The 19465-nt window shown below is 40.8% G+C and overlaps 2 protein-coding genes across 15 annotated transcripts; one reads left to right on the forward strand and one right to left on the reverse strand.

Annotated features, from left to right (window-relative positions):
- The first annotated feature begins 884 nt into the window (after positions 1–884).
- On the forward strand, positions 885–8668 carry LOC112171944 (transcription elongation factor SPT6 homolog). Of its 14 annotated transcripts, none has more exons than XR_005801604.1 (15): positions 885–1129; positions 1374–1467; positions 2231–2330; positions 2917–2972; positions 3674–3752; positions 3856–4032; positions 4117–4230; positions 4319–4735; positions 5096–6076; positions 6195–6328; positions 6477–6556; positions 6655–6831; positions 6929–7029; positions 7117–7542; positions 7908–8049. XR_005801604.1 is itself a non-coding variant. In XM_024309067.2 (9 exons), the coding sequence occupies exons 2-9, from the start codon at positions 1424–1426 to the stop codon at positions 8289–8291; spliced, it is 1371 nt and encodes a 456-aa protein (XP_024164835.1). In that variant the 5' UTR covers positions 885–1129; positions 1374–1423; the 3' UTR covers positions 8292–8668. The 14 variants fall into 14 exon arrangements, 7 of the variants coding, with proteins under 7 accessions (XP_024164835.1, XP_024164836.1, XP_024164838.1 ...); XR_005801605.1 differs by having other exon boundaries at positions 6252–6328; XR_005801602.1 differs by having other exon boundaries at positions 6195–6556.
- Positions 8669–17400: 8732 nt separating this feature from the next.
- LOC112173175 (F-box/kelch-repeat protein At3g17530) lies at positions 17401–19205 on the reverse strand. The gene is made up of 2 exons (XM_040508523.1): positions 17710–19205; positions 17401–17598 (listed from the first exon to the last, which is right to left on the reverse strand). The coding sequence occupies exons 1-2, from the start codon at positions 18862–18864 to the stop codon at positions 17401–17403; spliced, it is 1353 nt and encodes a 450-aa protein (XP_040364457.1). The 5' UTR covers positions 18865–19205.
- Between the last annotated feature and the right edge of the window lie 260 nt (positions 19206–19465).

The following is a 19465-nucleotide window of genomic DNA, read 5'->3' on the forward strand; positions in this document are numbered from 1 at the left end:
AGAGTAGGACATCAACTCCTGTTGGAGAGGTGGGATATGCTCAATAGTACAAGATTATAACGAGAACCATCCTTGGACCTTGACGAAATGACCACCATCCTCTTTAGGGCCGGCCCTGAGGGCTGCCACTTGAGGCAGCCGTCTCAGGTCACCGGTTTCCGACGGGTCTCTGAAATATTTTTTTTATATATATATTTGTAGTCCAACTAATTATATATATTCTTTGCCATTCTTGCAACGTGACGCTGCTTTAGCACAATGGCAATTTTGTTGTGTGGCCTTTTAACCACACAGATTCGAGACTAAAAGGTTTCGTTTTATATTCTTCTTTTCTTTTTTTGATTTCTTCTTGTATTAAACAACTTTTTTTTTTTTTTTTTTATCATCACTACCAATGTCATTTCTAATTTAACTATTTAAGAATACAATATAGATTTTTCTTTATTATTTATTTCTACTATTTTTAGATTTAATTTATTTTAGAAAAAAAAATATTTGCCAATGTCATTTCTAATTTCATATAAATATTTGCCTCAGGTCTCTAAAACGTCAGGACCGACCCTGATCCTCTTCAATCAAAGTACAAACCCCAGCCCTTGTATCATCCTCAGTGCGATCTGATCGAACCCGAACATCCTTCGCTCAATCTCTCTGTCTCCAGCGGCGGCGGTGCGAGCTATACATACCTCCTCCCTTGTTCTCTCCACTGCGCCGGCCGGAGGCACCTCATTTACACTCCTTTCCCGGACACAATTTCCTACCAGACCTCCTCCACCCAAGGGCGTAGCCAAGACAAGGGCTACTTGGGCTACAGCCCAAGGGAAAATTTGGGCCAAAATCGATCAAGTATGGGTATAACCCAATAAAAAAAAATATACCAATGCTTTGCGGGCTGTAGGTCGACTCTCAGACCCTCCCCTTCTACCCCTGTGGCGCTGTCCCCATTTTGCTTCAGCCTTCCAGAGTTGCAGGCAGGGTCGTATCCAGTCCTAGGGCTGGCCAACCGAAAATGAAGAGTAAAAACCCCCAAGTATAGGTATTGCTAATATATCAGCTCCTCCAACCGAGTTCATCAGTTCCTCTTCCTCAGTTCCTCCAACCCGATTAGCTCCAGATTACCCACATAAAGGTACTTCTAATTTCATCTCTCCCAAGCCCCATTGATGGGTTTTGCTTGCAATTAATTGACTGTGAGCTTTGAATTTGATGGGTTTTGCTTGCAATTGACTGTGAGTGCCGTGGTAGTCATCTGGGTTTTTGCTTCTTCCACCTGTTTTTCGTGTTGTTTTGGCGCAACTGTTGCGTAAGTTAGTGTGGATTTTCGTGCGCCGGGAGTGGGTTTCTGATCTCAGTGTGGGTTTTGGGTTTTGTAGGGAAGATATTGGCGGGAGAGATTGCTGAAGAAGAATGAGGTGCTGAATTCATGTCTGTCTCTGTTGTTGGGTGGAGGTTCGCTTCAATTGAAAGGTTGGAATATTATCATCAGTTCGTCTATCCTTATAATAATGATAAATACTTTATTATGTGATGGGCTATTGAATATTGATAGATGATAATTGAGGCAAATGTCGTCGGTTTCATCACCATCCAGTCCATTCCTCTTGAGCTTCCAATTTCATCTAATCTTTCCTCCTTTCACTACCTTCAAATAGTTCTCCATAACATAGTTGCACCGAAAAAAAATTTTGGGCTTCGCCCAAAAAAGACCCTATTCAATTTAGCCCAACCCATTTTTGAATCCTAGATCCGCCCCTGCCTCCACCGTCTTCGGCGGAGGCGGAGGCGCTGCTGTTGTGGACGTCGCGAAGAAGCCGTCGACGGTCATTGAGCCCAGCTAGATCGGCGTGGGATTGGCCGTGTTAATGTAGCTGGTGGTGGTGATGTGGTGTTTCGGGTGGAAAGGCCAAAAATCAAAGACATCGAAGCCCAAGAGGAGGAAAAGTTGAGTACAGTTGAAGAGTTCTCGCCGGAGCGATCGGAGAAGAAGAAATGACCTCTGTTCATCTTGCTTTGGGTCTCGAACCTTGCTTTTTTTTTTTTCCCTCTCACTTTTTGCATCTTTATCCATTCTGGCTCTAATCCTATAATACCAAACACGTGCAAGGAGGATAACAAATCCAATCTTATACTAATCTAATCTAGTCATGTATCTTAATCCAATCCTATCATGGTTGCCAAACGCAGCCATAAAGTCTAAACTTCCTCTTAGTAAGATCACGTCAAATTGCAGGTATTCATGGATCAGAAGGCTTTTGTTCTCTGCTTTAGGCATGGAAGGTGTGGGAAAGATAATCAGAGCGGTCCTTTGGGCAATAGTTCTGCAATCATTAGTAAGATTTGGCACTCAAAATTGGATTGGGCTTTTGTTCACATGTAATAATCATTTTTGGGTACTAACTTGGGTTAAATTGTAGTTGAGGGGCAGAGGAAGAAGCTATCTGTTGTTTAAAACTTTAAACAAAAAGAATACCATAGTGCTTTTTCTGTAGCTGTTAAGTAATCTAGGGTGCTACTATATAGTAAGTACATGGAAGTTGATAGTCCCTTGAAGTTTCGTTTATGGGGTTCTTTCTTGATGACCATTTCATCATAGAAATAAGATTTTTTTATCTGATCTCTGTTCCTAAAATTTCATTATGACATATAAGATCTTTATCCTACACATGCTGTCATGCAAGAGTACAACATTCAACACTTACCATCACTGTAGAGATTTAGTATTTGCTGAAATGGCTAAGCTTATCTGCATTATTGCTTGACATTTGTGTTTGTGTGGTGTGTTAGTCCCTGTCTGCGGGCAGTTACCACACAGATATTCACTTATTTGCTGCTTCCAAAAAACCTTTGTGGTTGCTCTTGTTACAAAATAGTATATAGTATTACCTATCATCCTAACCTTCTTATTTGCATTATCAGGTGAACAAAGAGGCATATGTGACCTTACTTGATGGCGATGTCATCCGATTTGGGATGTAAGTACTTTTTTTTTTTTTTTCTTATTAAGATTCTCTTGACTTTACCTAGAATATCCAGTCCATTCACTTCCTATGCTGATTCTTTTCCATATATGACTTTTTAGTTCTGAGTACTGATTGACGTATGCTATGTAATGAGACAGGCCATTATAGGTGACCTAGTTATTTAAAAGAAGAAAAAAAATCATTTCTTTTGTTCTTTCTTTTTTTTTTTTTTGGGGAGAAAGAAACACTAACACTTTGCTGAATAGCGACACCTAGTACGAACATTTTGGTTAAACAAAACCAAAATAAATGCAGTTCAGGAAGAGTAGAGATACAGATAAAAGTCATAGTTGTTAACCATGTGTATCACTGCATTATTTATAGGGTAAAAGATCTCGGTTCTTGTATCATCTGGGTTCTTATATTATCTAATAAAAGTTCATTTGAATTATTGTTTTACTTTGTTGCTTTGAATAATTCTTTGGTTGTCGTATTCCTTAAGAAGTCTGTTGATATGACATTTCTTTACGAGTACTCTGATAGTGGAGGAGTGTAGAGTCATGGAGTTAGTCAACTCCTGTTTTCTAGCTAATTCTTTTTCATGTGTTGTTATTTAAGTTGTAATCAGTCCTTCGATTTTTCTCAAGTTGAACAGTTCAAATATTTCTTCTGCTTTCTAGATTCTTTTATTTTCAACATTATCTTCTGCGCAGGTCAACTCGATTATACCAATTCCAAGCACCTTCTGAGTATAAGCACATTCAGGAGACTGATGCTCCAGTAAGACTCCAAGTAGTTTTCGTTGCTTTAGCCTTGATATTACAGTTTAACTTTTCAGCTCACAATAGCTTTTTTTGTTTTTTTTTTATTGTTTATTTTCTGATTTTATATGTAGATACAATTGCTGAGAAGTGGATCTACACCGTTGGATGCTGATAGCTTGACTTCTGAGAGCAATTGGACTTTTGACCATGTCACAAAACCGTGGATTTTGAAGACTCATTTGGCAAATGCTGTCAAAGTTGATGACATCAGGAGATTTTTGGTGTTGCAACATGTTGAAAAGCTGGATGTTAGTAATCTTTTCAATTTGTCTGCTTCTGTATATTTATCTGATGTTTATCCCTCTATTGATATGTCATCTCGTCTATTTTAGCTTCCGTTTATAGCTATGTGTACGAGGGAGGATTGCCCGAGTTTATTCAAAGATCCTGATCAACTTGAAGATTATCCTCCAGATCAGGATAAAAGTGAGCTAAACTGGCACAAGGTACTTTTCATGGGATCTAATAGATAGATATATAAAGTTCGTCGCACAAGCAATATGATCTAACTGTTTGATTTAATTTTCTATGCAGATACTTTGGGCCATTCAAGATTTGGACCTCGAATGGCTCATGCTCCAGAAGCGGAAGCGGGAATTGAAAGATCGTTGTCAGAAGTTCTTTGACGAATCACGAAGGCCACATGATAAGATGAGACAGTCACTATATAAGAAGATTTTTCAATCTTCTATGAAGTTCCTTGAGAGTGCTAACTCAGAGAGAGAGGTTGAGGACGTTGAAACAAAATTCATATTCCATTTCAATCAAGATGTGTTACCTCTTGAGCTACATAATGTCGCTGAGGAAGATATTTGGAAACAAATGTGGGAAGCATGCCAGTATAACGTGAAATCAGTTTATAGCGTCTGCAGCAAGGCTGGCCTGTGGAGGGTTGCATACAACTTTGGTCCTAGCTCTGAAGAACTTGGGTTGCAATTATCAAGGGAAATGGTGAGTTCTCTTTTTCTTGAACTTTTTATTGTTGTAGAGGATAACACTCAGTGGTTCATCGAGGAATGATGAGATGAGTTTACAGCAATTGCTGTTTGGCCTCTGTTCCTCTTTTTCAGGAACTAGTATGCTTTAGCTTAATCCAACTTACTATTTCCATTGGAGCTGGTTACATTGATTTTCTTTTGTAAAGTACATTCTGTGTTGCCTTCCAAAATGGAACAATTTAAAAAGCTTTATGTTACTGTTTTTAATTTGAGGCTGAGTTTGGAATTCATATAACTTCAGGAACATATCACTGAAGAATAGTATGGTTGAAAACAATGATTTACTGATGGAATACATATTATTTGCTTGCAGAATGTCAATGAGCTGGAGGAACCTGAAGAGATGCCATTGGAGATTGCTGCAAGATTTACATCAGATATTTTTCGAACGCTAGAAGACGTGCTTAAAAGCTCTTAGCAGCTATTGAGATTAGTTTGGAGCCTATTATCAGGCAGTATATGCGAAGAAAATACTTTGACGCCCTTGTATTACGTACAAGGCTATCAAGTGAAACGTGGCCTGAAGTAGGAAAGAGATTAAGTGAAATCAAGGACGAAGAATTGTTTCGTATCCAGAAGGCTAAAGATGATGACTTGATTTCACCATAAAGCTGCTGGATGATGATGTAGAAGACTTGTTAATGAACTTGAAGAGGTTCTATCTATAGTACGTCATAAACTTCAAAACATCGTCTCGATCTTGTTGCTTCAAAACAACACTATCATGAGAGAGATTGGTGAGATAATGTATGCAGAGCTTGTTTAGCATATCCCCAGATGAATCTATCACAACAAAAGTGGTGTCGGTTATCCCAGGTCCCAAACAACAAGCAATGACTAATATATCTGTGGGACCTTGGCATGAAGAGCGGGAGAAGATACTTGAGAATGCCTTCTTTAGATACCTTCTGCCTTCAATGATGCATGAAGCCTGATCCTTGTGCAGAAATAGAGTAATAAGCTGGTTGCTTTTTGAATATGGAGAAGCTTTGTGGAAATGAGTTTCTGTGATACCAAATCGATGGAAGCAAAGTCATAGCTCAGAAGATCATGTGGTACCCAAGGTCATTGCTTGTTGTTTGGGACCTGGGATTACCGACACCACTTTTGTTGTGATAGATTCATCTGGGGATGTGCTAAACAAGCTCTGCATACATTATCTCACCAATTTCTCTCATGATAGTGTTGTTTTGAAGCAACAAGCTAGATCGATGTTTTGAAGTTTATGACGTACTATAAACCAGATGTTGTTGTTCTTCCTCCTCCATCTATCTTGCAAGACGAGATTCCAAAGGTAAGTGTCATGTGGTGATTGAGCTCTTAGCAGGCATAATGCATTGCTTTCTGTTGTTATAGAACCTTCTTATTGTTCAACAATCTCAAATGGTTGTCCCTGTCCATCTTTTTGGTAGTTACTTATGGATCACTTTTCCTTTTCTCAATTTATCACCTCTGATGCAATCTGGAAGGCCAAAATCTCTCCTAAGAGCTGCTGTTCTCTGGCTCTTACGAGTACTCTGATAGTGGAGGAGTGTAGAGTCATGGTGTTAGTCAACTCCTGTTTCCTAGCTAATTCTTTTTCATGTGTTCTTATTGAAGTTGTAATCAGTCCTTAGATTTTTCTCAATTTGAACAGTTCAAATATTTCTTCTGCTTTCTAGATTCTTTTATTTTCAACATTATATTCTGCGCAGGTCAACTCGATTATACCAATTCCAAGCACCTTCTGAGTATAAGCACATTCAGGAGACTGATGCTCCAGAAAGACTCCCAAGTAGTTTTCTTTGCTTTAGCCTTGATATTACAGTTTAACTTTTCAGCTCACAGTAGCTTTTATTATTATTATTATTTATTTTCTGATTTTATATTTAGATACAATTGCTGAGAAGTGGATCTACACCGTTAGATGCTGATAGCTTGACTTCTGAGAGCAATTGGATTTTTGATCATGCCACAAAACCGTGGATTTCGAAGACTCATTTGGCAAATGCTGTCAAAGTTGATGACATCAGGAGATTTTTGGTGTTGCAACATGTTGAAAAGCTGGATGTTAGTAATCTTTTCAATTTGTCTGCTTCTGTATATTTATCTGATGTTTATCCCTCTATTGATATGTCATCTCATCTATTTTAGCTTCTGTTTATAGCTATGTGTAGGAGGGAGGATTGCCTGAGTTTATTCAAAGATCCTGATCAACTTGAAGATTATCCTCCACATCAGGATAAAAGTGAAATAAAGTAGCACAAGGTACTCTTCATGGGATCTAATAGATAGATATATAAAGTTCGTCTCACAAGCAATATGATCAACTGTTTGATTTTATTTTCTATGCAGGTACTTTGGGCCATTCAAGATTTGGACCTCGAATGGCTCATGCTCCAGAAGCGGAAGCGGGAATTGAAAGATCGTTGTCAGAAGTGCTTTGACGACGAATCACGAAGTCCACATGAAGAGATGAGTCAGTCACTATATAAGAAGATTTTTCAATCTTCTATGAAGTTCCTTGAGAGTGCTACCTCAGAGAGAGAGAGAGAGGTTGAGGACGTTGAAATAAAATTCATATTCCATTTCAATCAAGATGTGTTGCCTCTTGAGCTACATAATGTCGCTGAGGAAGATATTTGGAAGCAAGTGTGGGAAGCATGCCAGTATAAGGTGGAACCAGTTTATAGCGTCTGCAGCAAGGCTGGCCTGTGGAGGGTTGCATGCAACTTCGGTCCTAGCTCTGAAGAACTTGGGTTGCAATGATCAGGGGAAATGGTGAGTTCTCTTTTTCTTGAACTTTTTATTGTTGTAGAGAATCACACTCAGTGCTTCGTCGAGGAATGATGAGATGACTTTACAGCAATTGCTGTTTGGCCTCTGTTCCTCTTTTTCAGGAACCAGTATGCTCTAGCTTAATCCAACTTACTATTTCCATTGGAGCTGGTTACGTTGATTTTCTTTTGTAAAGTACATACTGTGTTGCCTTGCAAAATGGAGCCGATTTAAAAGGCTTTATGTTGCTAACTGTATTTAATATGAGGCTGAGTTTGGAATTCATATAACTTCAGGAACATGTCACTGAAGAATGGTATGGTTGAAAACAATGATTTACTGATGGAATACGTATTATTTGCTTGCAGAATATCAATGAGCTGGAGGAACCTGGAGAGATGCCACTGGACATTGCTGCAAGATTTACATCCAATATTTTTCGAACGCGGGAACACGTGCTTAAAGGAGCAAGGCTGTTAACAGCTGTTGAGATTAGTTTGGAACCTATTATCAGGCAGTATATGCGAAGAAAATACTTTGACGCCCTTGGATTACGTGCAAGGCTATCAAGGAAGACAATGTGGCCTAAACTAGGAAAGAGATTAAGTAAATTCAAGGACGAAGACTTGTTTCGTATCCAGAAGGCTAAAGATAATGGTACTCTTGATTTCACCATAAAGCTGCTGGATGATGATGTAGAAGACTTGCATGATGATGATGATACAAATAACAGCAATGATTTGACATTGTAAGTACTGTATATGTTAATTTACTCATTAGAATAAATTGGCCCTCCTGGTGAAGACTTTCTTCCATGCTCTCAAGCTCTAGGAGGGAACCCTAGTGGGAGCCAGTGAAGAAGGCCGTCTTAATAAGTGCTTTATCTTGCAATCGGTGGTGTTGAGTCGTCTGACTCTGATATAGTGGGTGGTAGTTCTGCTTCTACTCCATCATCTTCAATATCATTGTCTTCAGGATTCCAAAAGCGAGGGAGCTGTTTTCTCTTGGTCCTTGCTGTATCGAGTACATCGTATTTGCTGCATATTCCCCAAACCGTCACCTTTTGTTGACTGTAATCTACGCTCACCGAGTATATTCCTGTGCATAAACGTAAAATCATCATTCCTCTCTGTCTTCTCAATCACTCCAATTCTTCCAACACCAAAGAAGGATTCGCATTATTCAAAAAAGAAGAAGGATACGCATGGTGAATGCGTGGAGAAGAGAATAATAGACAACTTCCTCCTACATGGCCCCTTTTTCTAAAAATCTCACATCTACATTGACCATAAATCTTCCAGTAGCAATTATGTGCCTCAGATATTAGTTTTGCAGTTGAATTGCTCTTGACTTTGGTGTGGACATGTAGAGCAAGCACTGTGATGACCTGTCCACAACAACGCCTGGAGAAGTTCAACAAAAGGGTAGATATCCTATAAATACTAGAACCTTCAATCTGTAGAACCCAGCCCCCAAAACAAAAAGGGCCCAAAACAAAAAGGAAATGATTCTATGACCCCAACTATATTACAACAGCTACGGATTCAAAATCTAGGAAATCTACAGCCAAAACAGGTACGCCACACCTGAATAGTAGCTTTTTCCTTCCCCAAAGGCATTGAGCTTCACACTAGATATCGTAGTACAAGATTCAATATCTTGTATACCACCTTTGAGTCTGTTAGTGCAATGTTTAGTTTGATTGGCATTTCCTAAGCACAACAACCAAGAGTCATGTTTTCATGTAATAATTTTCTACTCTTGGATCCTGAGAAGAATGGAATGCTTCAAGCTTCATGCACAACTCTCATCAATCAGGTATAATCAGGTATGTCTTGCATACATGTGCATGCTTGTAAAAGTGGTTAGGACTGAACTTGCCTTTGAATCCTATTACAGGGTGCGATCCTCTTTACAATCCTATTGTACTGATCTGCGTTGTTTCAAATGATTTAATCAAAAACATTCAAACTTTCTTAAATTGGTTTATGGGCTTTTCTAAATGATGATTCTATTTTAATCCATGCTTTTTAAAAGAAGTCATGAAGCCCATGTATATCAGAAACCCTAGCTCGTCTTCTCCTATATATATATATATATATATATATATATATATGTTTCTCTTAGGGTTGTTTAAGGTGTGGAACATATCAGAATATTTGGTCGTTGCCTTCTTGAGAGTTTTCTGCCTTTATCTTCAGAAAGCATTGAGCTAAAATTTCATGTGAGAATCCTTCATAAGCTGTTCCTTGTTTAGCTTTTGAAGGGTTATCAAATCCCAAGCCTTTTTTTGTCAAAAAAGTTTTCTGGTTTTATGCTTCATGTGTGTTGGTAGTTCATGCATGATTTGTGCCTTGAGGTGATTGACAACTGAGATGAGAGTTGTGCCATCTCAAGATTGACAAAGGAGAACAAGGTCGCTGATTTGGAAGTAGCAAAGACGAGGAGACACCGCTGCCCACTAGATTGGTTCTAGTAGATGAGTTGTGTAAGATCTTTATGTACTTTCATATTCATATAGTGGATTGTTCACCGGCATAGTGCCTGCAGTTGTTTACCTCATTAGAGGGTTTTACTGCGTCAACATATCTTGTGTTATTTGTGATGATTTTACTTTGGATGGTTTGGCAAATTGAATAAATCATAACGTCATCAAAGATCTGTATCTTCGATTAGGACTCAAGTTCTACTTCAATCCTATATTAGGATGCGAACAGGGTTGCACTCCTAAGACTGATTTCTAAAGTTGTTGACATATTAATCAGTTGCGTTGGTTGGGAAATACATATATCCATTATGTAATTACAGAGTCAATCATAACCATCATCAGAGATTGTGAAACTGCACCAACAAGACCATATACAGGTATAAGACCCATAATGATGTTAACAGAGAAGACATTCTAGAAATGCAGGTGACTCGATCATATTTGTTATTGAAAGAAACACGAAGTCCTTATACATCACCATATTTGAAGCTTTTCCCTTCATAAGTGAATTTGAAGTTTTGAACCCTTAAAATGGGTTACTTTTTTAAATGTCCCAACATAACCTCAATACTGAGGAATGTATTTATATGTAACAGAACGATCGTCCCATGCATTGATATGTAACACGTACAGCACACTTTATTGGAATAGATTGAACTTGCACTGGTGCATTTATGAATTTTAAAAAATGCAAAAACAAACAATACAGAAATCTCACAAGTCTGCCTTCCATCAGATTGACTGGAAATTATTCTATGCACCGACGGTGTAAGTGACCCAACCCTTATAAAATAATCTCAACCCTTGATATTTATTATCAACTTTATTTTTAATAAACAAAAAGTTGTTTTAGAGAAACTGAATTTAGGAGGAATTTGCTGTGTATTCTCATTGATAATAGGGGCCTCTTTATATAGAGGATTACAATGCATAGAATCTCAATCATACAAGGAAAGTAATTCTATATTGATTAGGATTCTAGATCCTTCTAATTAAATCCTATTACCACTAGGTCAAGTAACCTAGAGTTTGGGCTAAACACAAATTAGGTTTTCCTTGAACACTCCCCCTTGTGTTGCCCAAACGCGGTGCTTCTCTCGTTGCCTCATTAAAAACCTTTCCGAGTAACAAAAACCCAGTGGGGCAAAAATAACCTCGGTCGAAGGGGAAAAAGAGCACAACACACCCTTCACGATTCGAGACGAACATGTAGACATCTCCCCCTGATGTCTGCGCCTCCCCCTGATGACTACGATCATGGGAGTTCAGATAATTTCCGTAAGCCAATTCTTGCCACATGTTTCTCGAACGTGGATTTGGGCAATGACTTAGTAAACAAGTCTGCCACATTGTCCTCAGATCGGACCTGGTTCACTTTGATCTTGAGGAGCTTCTGTTGTTGCTGATTGTAGAAGAATTTAGGCGATATATGCTTGGTGTTGTCGCCTTTGATGTAGCCTTGCTTCATTTGTTCAATGCAAGCAGCATTATCCTCATATATGCTCGTTGGCTCATCTGTGGTAGACTTCAAACCACAATTGCTTCGAACAGGCATAACTATGGATCGAAGCCATATACATTCACGGACTGCTTCGTGAAGAGCAATAATCTCTGCATGATTCGAAGAGGTAGCAACTAAGGTCTGCTTTGTAGACCTCCAAGATATCGCGGTATTTCCCATGGTGAAAACATAACCAGTTTGGGAGCGACCTTTGTGTGGGTCAGAGAGGTACCCAGCATCAACAAAACCTTCCAAAACACTTATATCGTTTTGGGTTGGAGATAGGGAACGCAATCCACCATGTGTAGCGTCCCTAGTATTTGATGGGTCCGAATCCATCATCTCTCTATAGGGATAGAACAAGCCCATATCGATCGTACCACTTAGGTATCGAAAGATATCTTTAATACCAGTCCAATGGCGTCGTGTTGGTGCAGAGCTATATCTAACTAGCAAGTTCACTGCGAATGAGATATCCGGTCTTGTGCATTGTGCCAAGTACAATAATGTGCCTATTGCACTTAGGTAGGGCACTTCCGCCTCTAGCACATCTTCATCGTCATCTTTTGGACGGAATGGATCATTCTTTGGATCAAGACTACGGACGACCATTGGGGTGCTTGAAGGCTTAATTTTATCAGTGTTGAAACGCCTAAGCATCTTTTGGGTATAAGCTGATTGATGAATCAGAATACCATCTCTACGGTGCTCGAGTTCTAAACCGAGGCAAAACCGTGTTTTCCCAAGATCTTTCATCTCAAACTCGGATTTCAAGTGTTCAGCGGTTTCCCTTAACTCTTTAAGGGTGCCAATTATGTTCATGTCATCTCAACATAAACCGCTACTATTGCAAATCCGGAACTTGTCCTTTTTATGAACACACATGGGCATAGTTCATTGTTGACATATCTCTTTCCAATCAAGTAGTCACTTAGACGGTTATACCACATTTGTCCGGATTGTTTCAATCTAAATAGTGAGCGTTTCAATCTAATCGCAAACGCGCTCCGTGGTTTAGAGCCACTTTATTTGGGTAATTGAATTCCGTCTGGAATCTTCATGTATATCTCTGTATCTAGATCCCCATATAGATACGCAGTAACCATATCCATAAGCTGCATATTCAGTTTTTTGGAAACTACCAAACTGACAAGGTAGCGGAACGTAATGACGTCCATTACGGGAGAATAAGTCTCCTCGTAGTCGATTCCAGGGCGTTGTGAGAAACCTAGCGCCACAAGGCGAGCTTTGTACCTTACAATCTCGTTTTTCTCATTACGCTTTCTAACGAATACCCATTTGTGACCAACTGATTTGGTGTTGGGCAGTATTGGCACAACTTGTCCGAATACCTTTCTTTTCGCTAGAGAATCAAGTTCTGCCTGGATCGCATCTTTCCACTTTGGCCAATCGGCTCTACGTTGGCATTCATCAACGGAGCATGGTTCGATGTCATCGGTCTCAATAATCTCACACGCCACTGAATACGCGAATACATCATCAATGATGATGGAGTTTCTTTCCCATGTCCCATGTACACTAGTGTAATTAACAGAGATCTCTACGTTCTCAGGGATAGGTTCTGACATTGAGGCGTCCCCCAATGATGTCTCATGGACATAACCATAATCTGGAACATTCTCATGGGACGGATTTTGAGTATCGATGATCAAAGGATTTATCTGTGCCTCATTCGCCTTCTTTCTAGGGCGAGTATCCTTCGAACCAATTGGTCTACAGCGCTTTCTTGCGGGACCTGCGGTCATAGATGCCACATCATTGCCATGTTGGGCAATGGCGCCATCTCCTGGTGTGACAGGGGGGGTGTGATGTCCAGTATTAGAGACATTGATCCTTGCAGGCACGTTTGCAGCAGGTATGTGTGATCTCATCACTTTGGCAACATCAGAAAACGCATCAGGCAGAGTGTCTGCTACGTTCTGGAGCTCGATTATTCTTCGCACTTCAAGTTCGGACTGTGCGGTACGGGGATCGAGATGAGACATAGTGGGGACAGACCACGACAATTCCTGTCGTTCCTGTTGAACATCTGTGTTCTTATCTCCCCCTAACGATGGGAAGACTGTCTCATCAAAGTGACAATCCGCAAATCTAGTGGTAAAGAGATCGCCTGTCAAGGGTTCAAGGTAGCGGACGATCGTTGGAGATTCATATCCAACATAAATGCCCATTCGTCGTTGTGGACCCATCTTAGTACGCTGTGGCGGCGTAATAGGCACATAAATGGCACATCCAAAAATGCGTAAGTGCGAGATATCAGGCTCGTACCCAGTCACTAGCTGTAACGCATAATAAGATTGGGTGGCAGTGGGTCGTAGACGAATTAGCGTCGCTGCATGCAATATGGCATATCCCCAAGCAGAAACAGGGAGATTGGTGCGCATAACCAATGTCCGTGCTATCATCTGTAGTCGTTTGATAGTGTCTTCTGCGAGACCATTTTGGGTATGAACATGGGGAACTGGATGTTCGAGATCAATCCCCAGTGACATGCAATAGTCATCGAATGTTTTCGATGTAAACTCCCCAGCATTATCAAGTCGAATGGACTTAATAGGATGGTCAGGGTAGTGAGCCCGTAGACGAATAATCTGGGCGAGGAGTTTAGCATAAGCAGCATTTCGAGTGGTCGACGCATCAACCAATACCATAAAGTATTTAAAAGGTCCGCATGATGGTTGAATTGGTCCACAGATATCCCCTTGGATTCTTTGTAAGAACGGAATGAGTATTTTGGGATCCTTTGCGTAGGACCGTCTCGGTCCTAATTTCCCGAAGGAACAGGCTTTGCAGAAAGAGCGAGGGGCCTTAGAAGCAACCAATGAGGATTTTGGTTGGGCCTGAGCGTCCGTAGTGCTATTAGAAGCAAAGTGTGTGACTACATCTCCCATGATGGTGTTAGAGCCATGGAAATTGGTGTGTGTGGCGTCATTGCCACTAGGAGGAACAACCATGGCGTCTTGCTCATGGTTGGCGCCATTAATGGCGTTATCACATGGGACGTGGGTGGCCTTATGGCGCCCTAAGACGGCTGCAGCTCCAGATGCTGCAATTGTTGCGGTCTTACTAAGTCTTGGAATCAATTTTCGATTCTTGCTTCTTCTCACTCTGAAGAATGGATGTCCGTGTGAAGTCTTTAGTATACGGAGCATCATATCACGACCAGGATGTCCTAGTCGGTCATGCCAAAGCCAATATGTGTCTGAATCCAAGAGATCGTCTCTTATGACATTATTGGATTCAATAGGTCGAATTGTAGTGACATAAAGTCCACTAGATTGACACATAAGCTTCTCTAAGATGCGCTTTCTTCCTCAATCATTAGAGGTAATGCAAAGGAATTCTATTCCGTCCTCACTATGCGTTTCCGCATGGAATCCGTTGGCTCTAATATCTTTAAAACTCAATAAGGTCCGATTTGCCTTAGGAGCGTAGAGAGCTTCAGTGACTTTAATCAAGGTGCCATTAGGCAAAAGGAATTGGGCCATTCCATGTCCTTGAACTAAACTTGATGGCCCAGCCATCGTAGTCACAGATGAATATGTAGGCAACATCTCTAAGAATAATTGCCTATGTCGTAGAATGGTGTGCGTAGTCGAACTATCCGCAAGACATTGAAGTTCATCCATTCCTAAAAGAAAAAGCTCGTAATTAAAAAAGGAGTCATAAAGAAAAGAACTCAACTTTTATTAATAAGCCAAACGGAATTACATCATCGTTTCTCTTAACCAAAGAAAATCTAATCCAATAAACTAGTTAATGCAAAACAATGGTAGTTGCCTATCTTATTTCGGTAATTCCAATGTAAATGTGACCAGTTAAGTAGAGAGATGTCGGTGGAGCAAAGCTCGCTTAAGGACCACTTATCTCAAAAACCTTTCTAGACATCACTTTTACATTGAGTACGCCTACTTTGAAGAAAGACTAATATCATTGGCATCTACTACAAAAGTAATATGGCAATTGCCTACATCTCTTGAAAAATAAAAAGATTTAATCAAAATCGCCAGTTTCTGAGTCTTGATCCTTGTAGTCTTCCACCCTTAGATCGAGATTCCCATCTTGATCTTCTTGTTCCATGTAATTTGTCTCCCTTGCTTCACGATACATCTTGTATGCGTTTGCAACATTTTGGGATGCAGTACACTTCTTTGCCCAATGTCCACTTAATCCACATCTGAGACAAGCATCATTATGGTCAGGTTCCCTTGATCGAGGCGCTCTGGGGGCGTTTGGTAGACGGTTATTGCCTTTGGTGGCGTTACCACCATAACCGGAGGCTTGGCCTCTCTCTCTCTCTCTCTTCACACGTTTACCTCCACGGTTCCGTGCACTCCTATCTTGGGGATTTCCTTCCTCTTTAGGGCGATAATATGGACCAGAACGTCCAGAATTATCCCTACTCTTAGGGTTTCGCTCCTTGCGTCCTCCCTTGGGGGCGCGACTATAATTAGACTCCGGAATTGACTTGGTTCCCACGGGTCTAGAGTTATAGTTCTTCACAAGTATGTTGTCGTGATTTTCAGCTACGTTCATGGCACCAATTAGCTCATGAAATCTTGTGATGCGTCTAGCATTGACATCAATCCGATAGTTTTTGGCTATCATCAATGCAGAGACGGGGAAGGTGGAGAGAGTCTTCTCGATCAACATCGTATCAGTGATGTTCTGTCCACAGAATTCCATCATAGACTTGATACGAAGTGCCTCTGAATTGTAGTCAAGTACAGACTTGAAATCACAGAAGCGGAGGCTATGCCATCTCACTTCTAAGTCTAGAAGCAGGGAATCACGGACGTTGCCAAAACGCTGCTCGAGTTCCACCCATAGTTTTCTTGGGTCTTCCTCATTGAGGTACTCATTTTGGAGCGCGTCATTCATGTGCCTTGTCATGAGAATGATGGCTTTTGCTTCATTAGCCTCTCTCGTAGCTCTATTCGCTTCAAAAGCAGCAGCTTGTTGAGGAGTAAGCACGTCCTGACTTGGCTCTTGGATCGTACTCAGGATCCCATCAGCCTTAAGATGCTGGCGCACATCACTGACCCACTTGTGGTATCCTGCGCCTGTTGTCTCTAGTGGAGCGAAGCTCAACTTGTTCAGGTTACTCATCTTGAAAAACAACAAGAAAATAGGGTTAGTTTCGGAGCGAAGAAGGCTACTACGAAAAACTATATAATTTCTAAGCGTAGTCGCTTCCAAGAAATTAGGGATTTTCTGAGCGTAGTCGCTTCCAAGAAAATCCGATTCCAAGAGGGGTTTTGGATTAGATCGAAACGATGATGTATGTGGTCGATCGTTTTCTTCTCAACAAACTCTAAGTTTGGAGGACTCTACAAGCTCCAAGCTTGAAGTGAGCACGAACCCCCACAGTTCGGCTATTGGTCTCCCCTATGAAGAAGAAAGGGGGGTAGAAGGAGGGATGTTGGAAGTCCCCGAGAAAAGAAGAAGAAAATGAAAAAAAAACTTCAAAAACGGGAACTTTTAGAAAAATTACCTTAAAAGATGATCGGAAAAGTCGTCGTCGGAAAGTTACTGTAGATACCCTGAAAAATCGCCGGAAAGTGGCCAGAAGTTGGCCAGAAAAGTTGCCGGCGGTGGTTGACCGGAGGGTTGACCGTCTTGCTGACGTGGCACTAGTGTTGACGTGGCGCGCTGACTGGATGCCTGCGTGGTGCTGACGTGGATTGGTTCCGGGCTGACGTCACTGGGCTGCGTTACTGGGCCGGACAGCTCCTTTGCTTCTGGGCCGAGACTGGTCTTCTTCTGGGCTGGGCTGCGCAGGTTGACTGAAGGACTAGGTGATCTGGAAGGGCAGCTAGCGGTTCAAGACGGAACAGATTCTGGTTACCGGTTAGAGGGCGTTTTGACCGGTTCGGGGGAACAAATTTCTTGTTCCGGTTGGTTGTGCATGTTGCGGTAGTCTAGGAACTGGTGTTGGCCACCATGGGAGCACAAATGGGTAGAAGAAAGGACTATCAATTGGACTCTTTTCTGCTATCTTTGACCATTCACTTGTAAAACTGTTGCACATGAAAATGTCCTCATCTACCCGCAGATAAAAGATATCATCATCGTCTGGGTCAAAAGCTAGCAATATACACAAATTTTCTTCATCAATCTGCAAATCCATTTTTTCTCCACCCAGTGAATAAATCCTCACCATGTCTTTTATACATAATCTGGAAGTTCCACCATGACACTTGACCATCCAACCACCTTGTTCTCCTACAATAAGATCCGCAACAAATACAGCACGGCTGACAAAGTCGTACTCGGACATGCGCAAACACCCTCTATGGACTCCTACGCACGGAATTATTTCACACCCACAGTTATCAAATTCAATCAATCGACATTTACAGCGATCAATAGTATTATTCCCAATAGTACTAATGCTAGTACTATTCTTACTACTGTTGACCATGAATGGATCCAACCCAAAAATAAAAAAATTTCGACGACGACCCATCCAATACAACATTCCGTTGCAAGCAAAGCTAATGCTGGGATCAATGGACTCATACCTAAGGGCAGTTGGGGGGGATACAATTGATTCTGTCCATTCACCCGTCTCAGAAGAGAAGATCTGCACTCCCAATGTGCAGGAAAATTCCTGATCAGGAGGAAAAATAATTCTCACAACCCTGCACCTATACTCTGAATTAAGCTTGATGGTATCTCCTGATTCCTGATCACCTGTCTTACTGTTATAATAGGGAAGATCGCAGATGAATCCCACAGGTGTGTACTCGTATACTCGAGGCGGGGGAGGAAGTTCAGCCCATTGGATTGTGCATGGATTCCAGATGTAGTAATCACGTTGTTCATACTCGGTTGCACAGCATAGAACCAAGTCATTGTATGTACCAACCACAATTGGCTCTTTCTCCAAACTGTAGATACTCATCAGTCTTCTGAACAAAGGAGTTAGTGGCTTGGACAATGATGAAGTCTTGTTAAGGAATTCCACCCCTTCAGCGTTTATCATGGTACGTATTATTGGCCTTTCCATTTGCAGGCACAGGAAGCGGCCAATGAAAGAAGGATTTGACATGAGAGTGCACCAACGTTTGGACACAGACTTGCATTGAGAGACGAATTTATAGCAAGGAAGTCGACAGAGAATTTCAACCAAAACATGTTCGGGAAGATTTTCAATATTAGCAGTCACCAGTTTTGATGGTGGTCTTCTTGATGCTGCTGAACTTGATGATGAAGTTTTTGATGTTTTCAAGTGATGAATAGGATTAGAGGCCGGGGGGGATAAACTCCTGTTTCTTCTCTTTCTAGCAGAAGTGCCGTCCATACCTCTCATATTCACCAACACAAATAAAGTCAGAAGGGGACCTTCCTCATAATATATACTCCCGGCTGCAAAAGATATACACAGAAAATTATAACTATAGTGTAAGCCCCCTTTGAATCTTTTGTGTTTGACTACTTTAAGCAAAATAGAAAATAGATGAACTTGGAAACAGAAACAAAACACAGCAGTTTTAGAGTGGTTCAGCCAAAACTTTAGCCTACATCCACTTCGTGATCTCTCTTGAGAGATTCACTATGAAGAACTTAGATGTTTACAAGTACTTATTGCAGATCCCTCAAACTAGTTCTTACCTCTCTATCACTCGGACTCAGTTTTCTGCATTCTCTGTCTTGATTTCATAAAACCTCCTGCTCCTATTTATAGCACATAGAAGTTGCTGATATATCATGAGATTACGATTCCTATTCCTAATAGACTAAGGCATAATTGACCTTTCTAAGCCTATATTACAAATCCTAACAGAACTTTAAAGACTAACTTTCCTAGAACTTATAGAAAAGCTACGTAAACCTCTTTCCTTTCTATACTTAGAGAATCCTAGCTTTTCCAGACTGTATCAACGAGCCAAAATACCAACAATAACATCTTG

Source organism: Rosa chinensis, chromosome 6 (genome assembly GCF_002994745.2).
Source record: "Rosa chinensis cultivar Old Blush chromosome 6, RchiOBHm-V2, whole genome shotgun sequence".
NCBI classification, from domain to species: domain Eukaryota; kingdom Viridiplantae; phylum Streptophyta; class Magnoliopsida; order Rosales; family Rosaceae; genus Rosa; species Rosa chinensis.

Bases quoted from the DNA above. Each gene is read 5' to 3' on its own strand.
- LOC112171944 (XM_024309067.2), top strand. From the start codon at position 1,424: ATGTCTGTCTCTGTTGTTGGGTGGAGGTTCGCTTCAATTGAAAG. The intron at 1,468-2,230 runs GTTGGAATATTA...GTCAAATTGCAG, and splicing joins AGGTTCGCTTCAATTGAAAG to GTATTCATGGATCAGAAGGC. The intron at 3,753-3,855 runs GTAGTTTTCGTT...TTTTATATGTAG, and splicing joins ATGCTCCAGTAAGACTCCAA to ATACAATTGCTGAGAAGTGG.
- LOC112173175 (XM_040508523.1), bottom strand. From the start codon at position 18,864: ATGAGAGGTATGGACGGCACTTCTGCTAGAAAGAGAAGAAACAGGAGT. The intron at 17,599-17,709 runs GTGAGGATTTAT...TTTTATCTGCGG, and splicing joins GATTATGTATAAAAGACATG to GTAGATGAGGACATTTTCAT.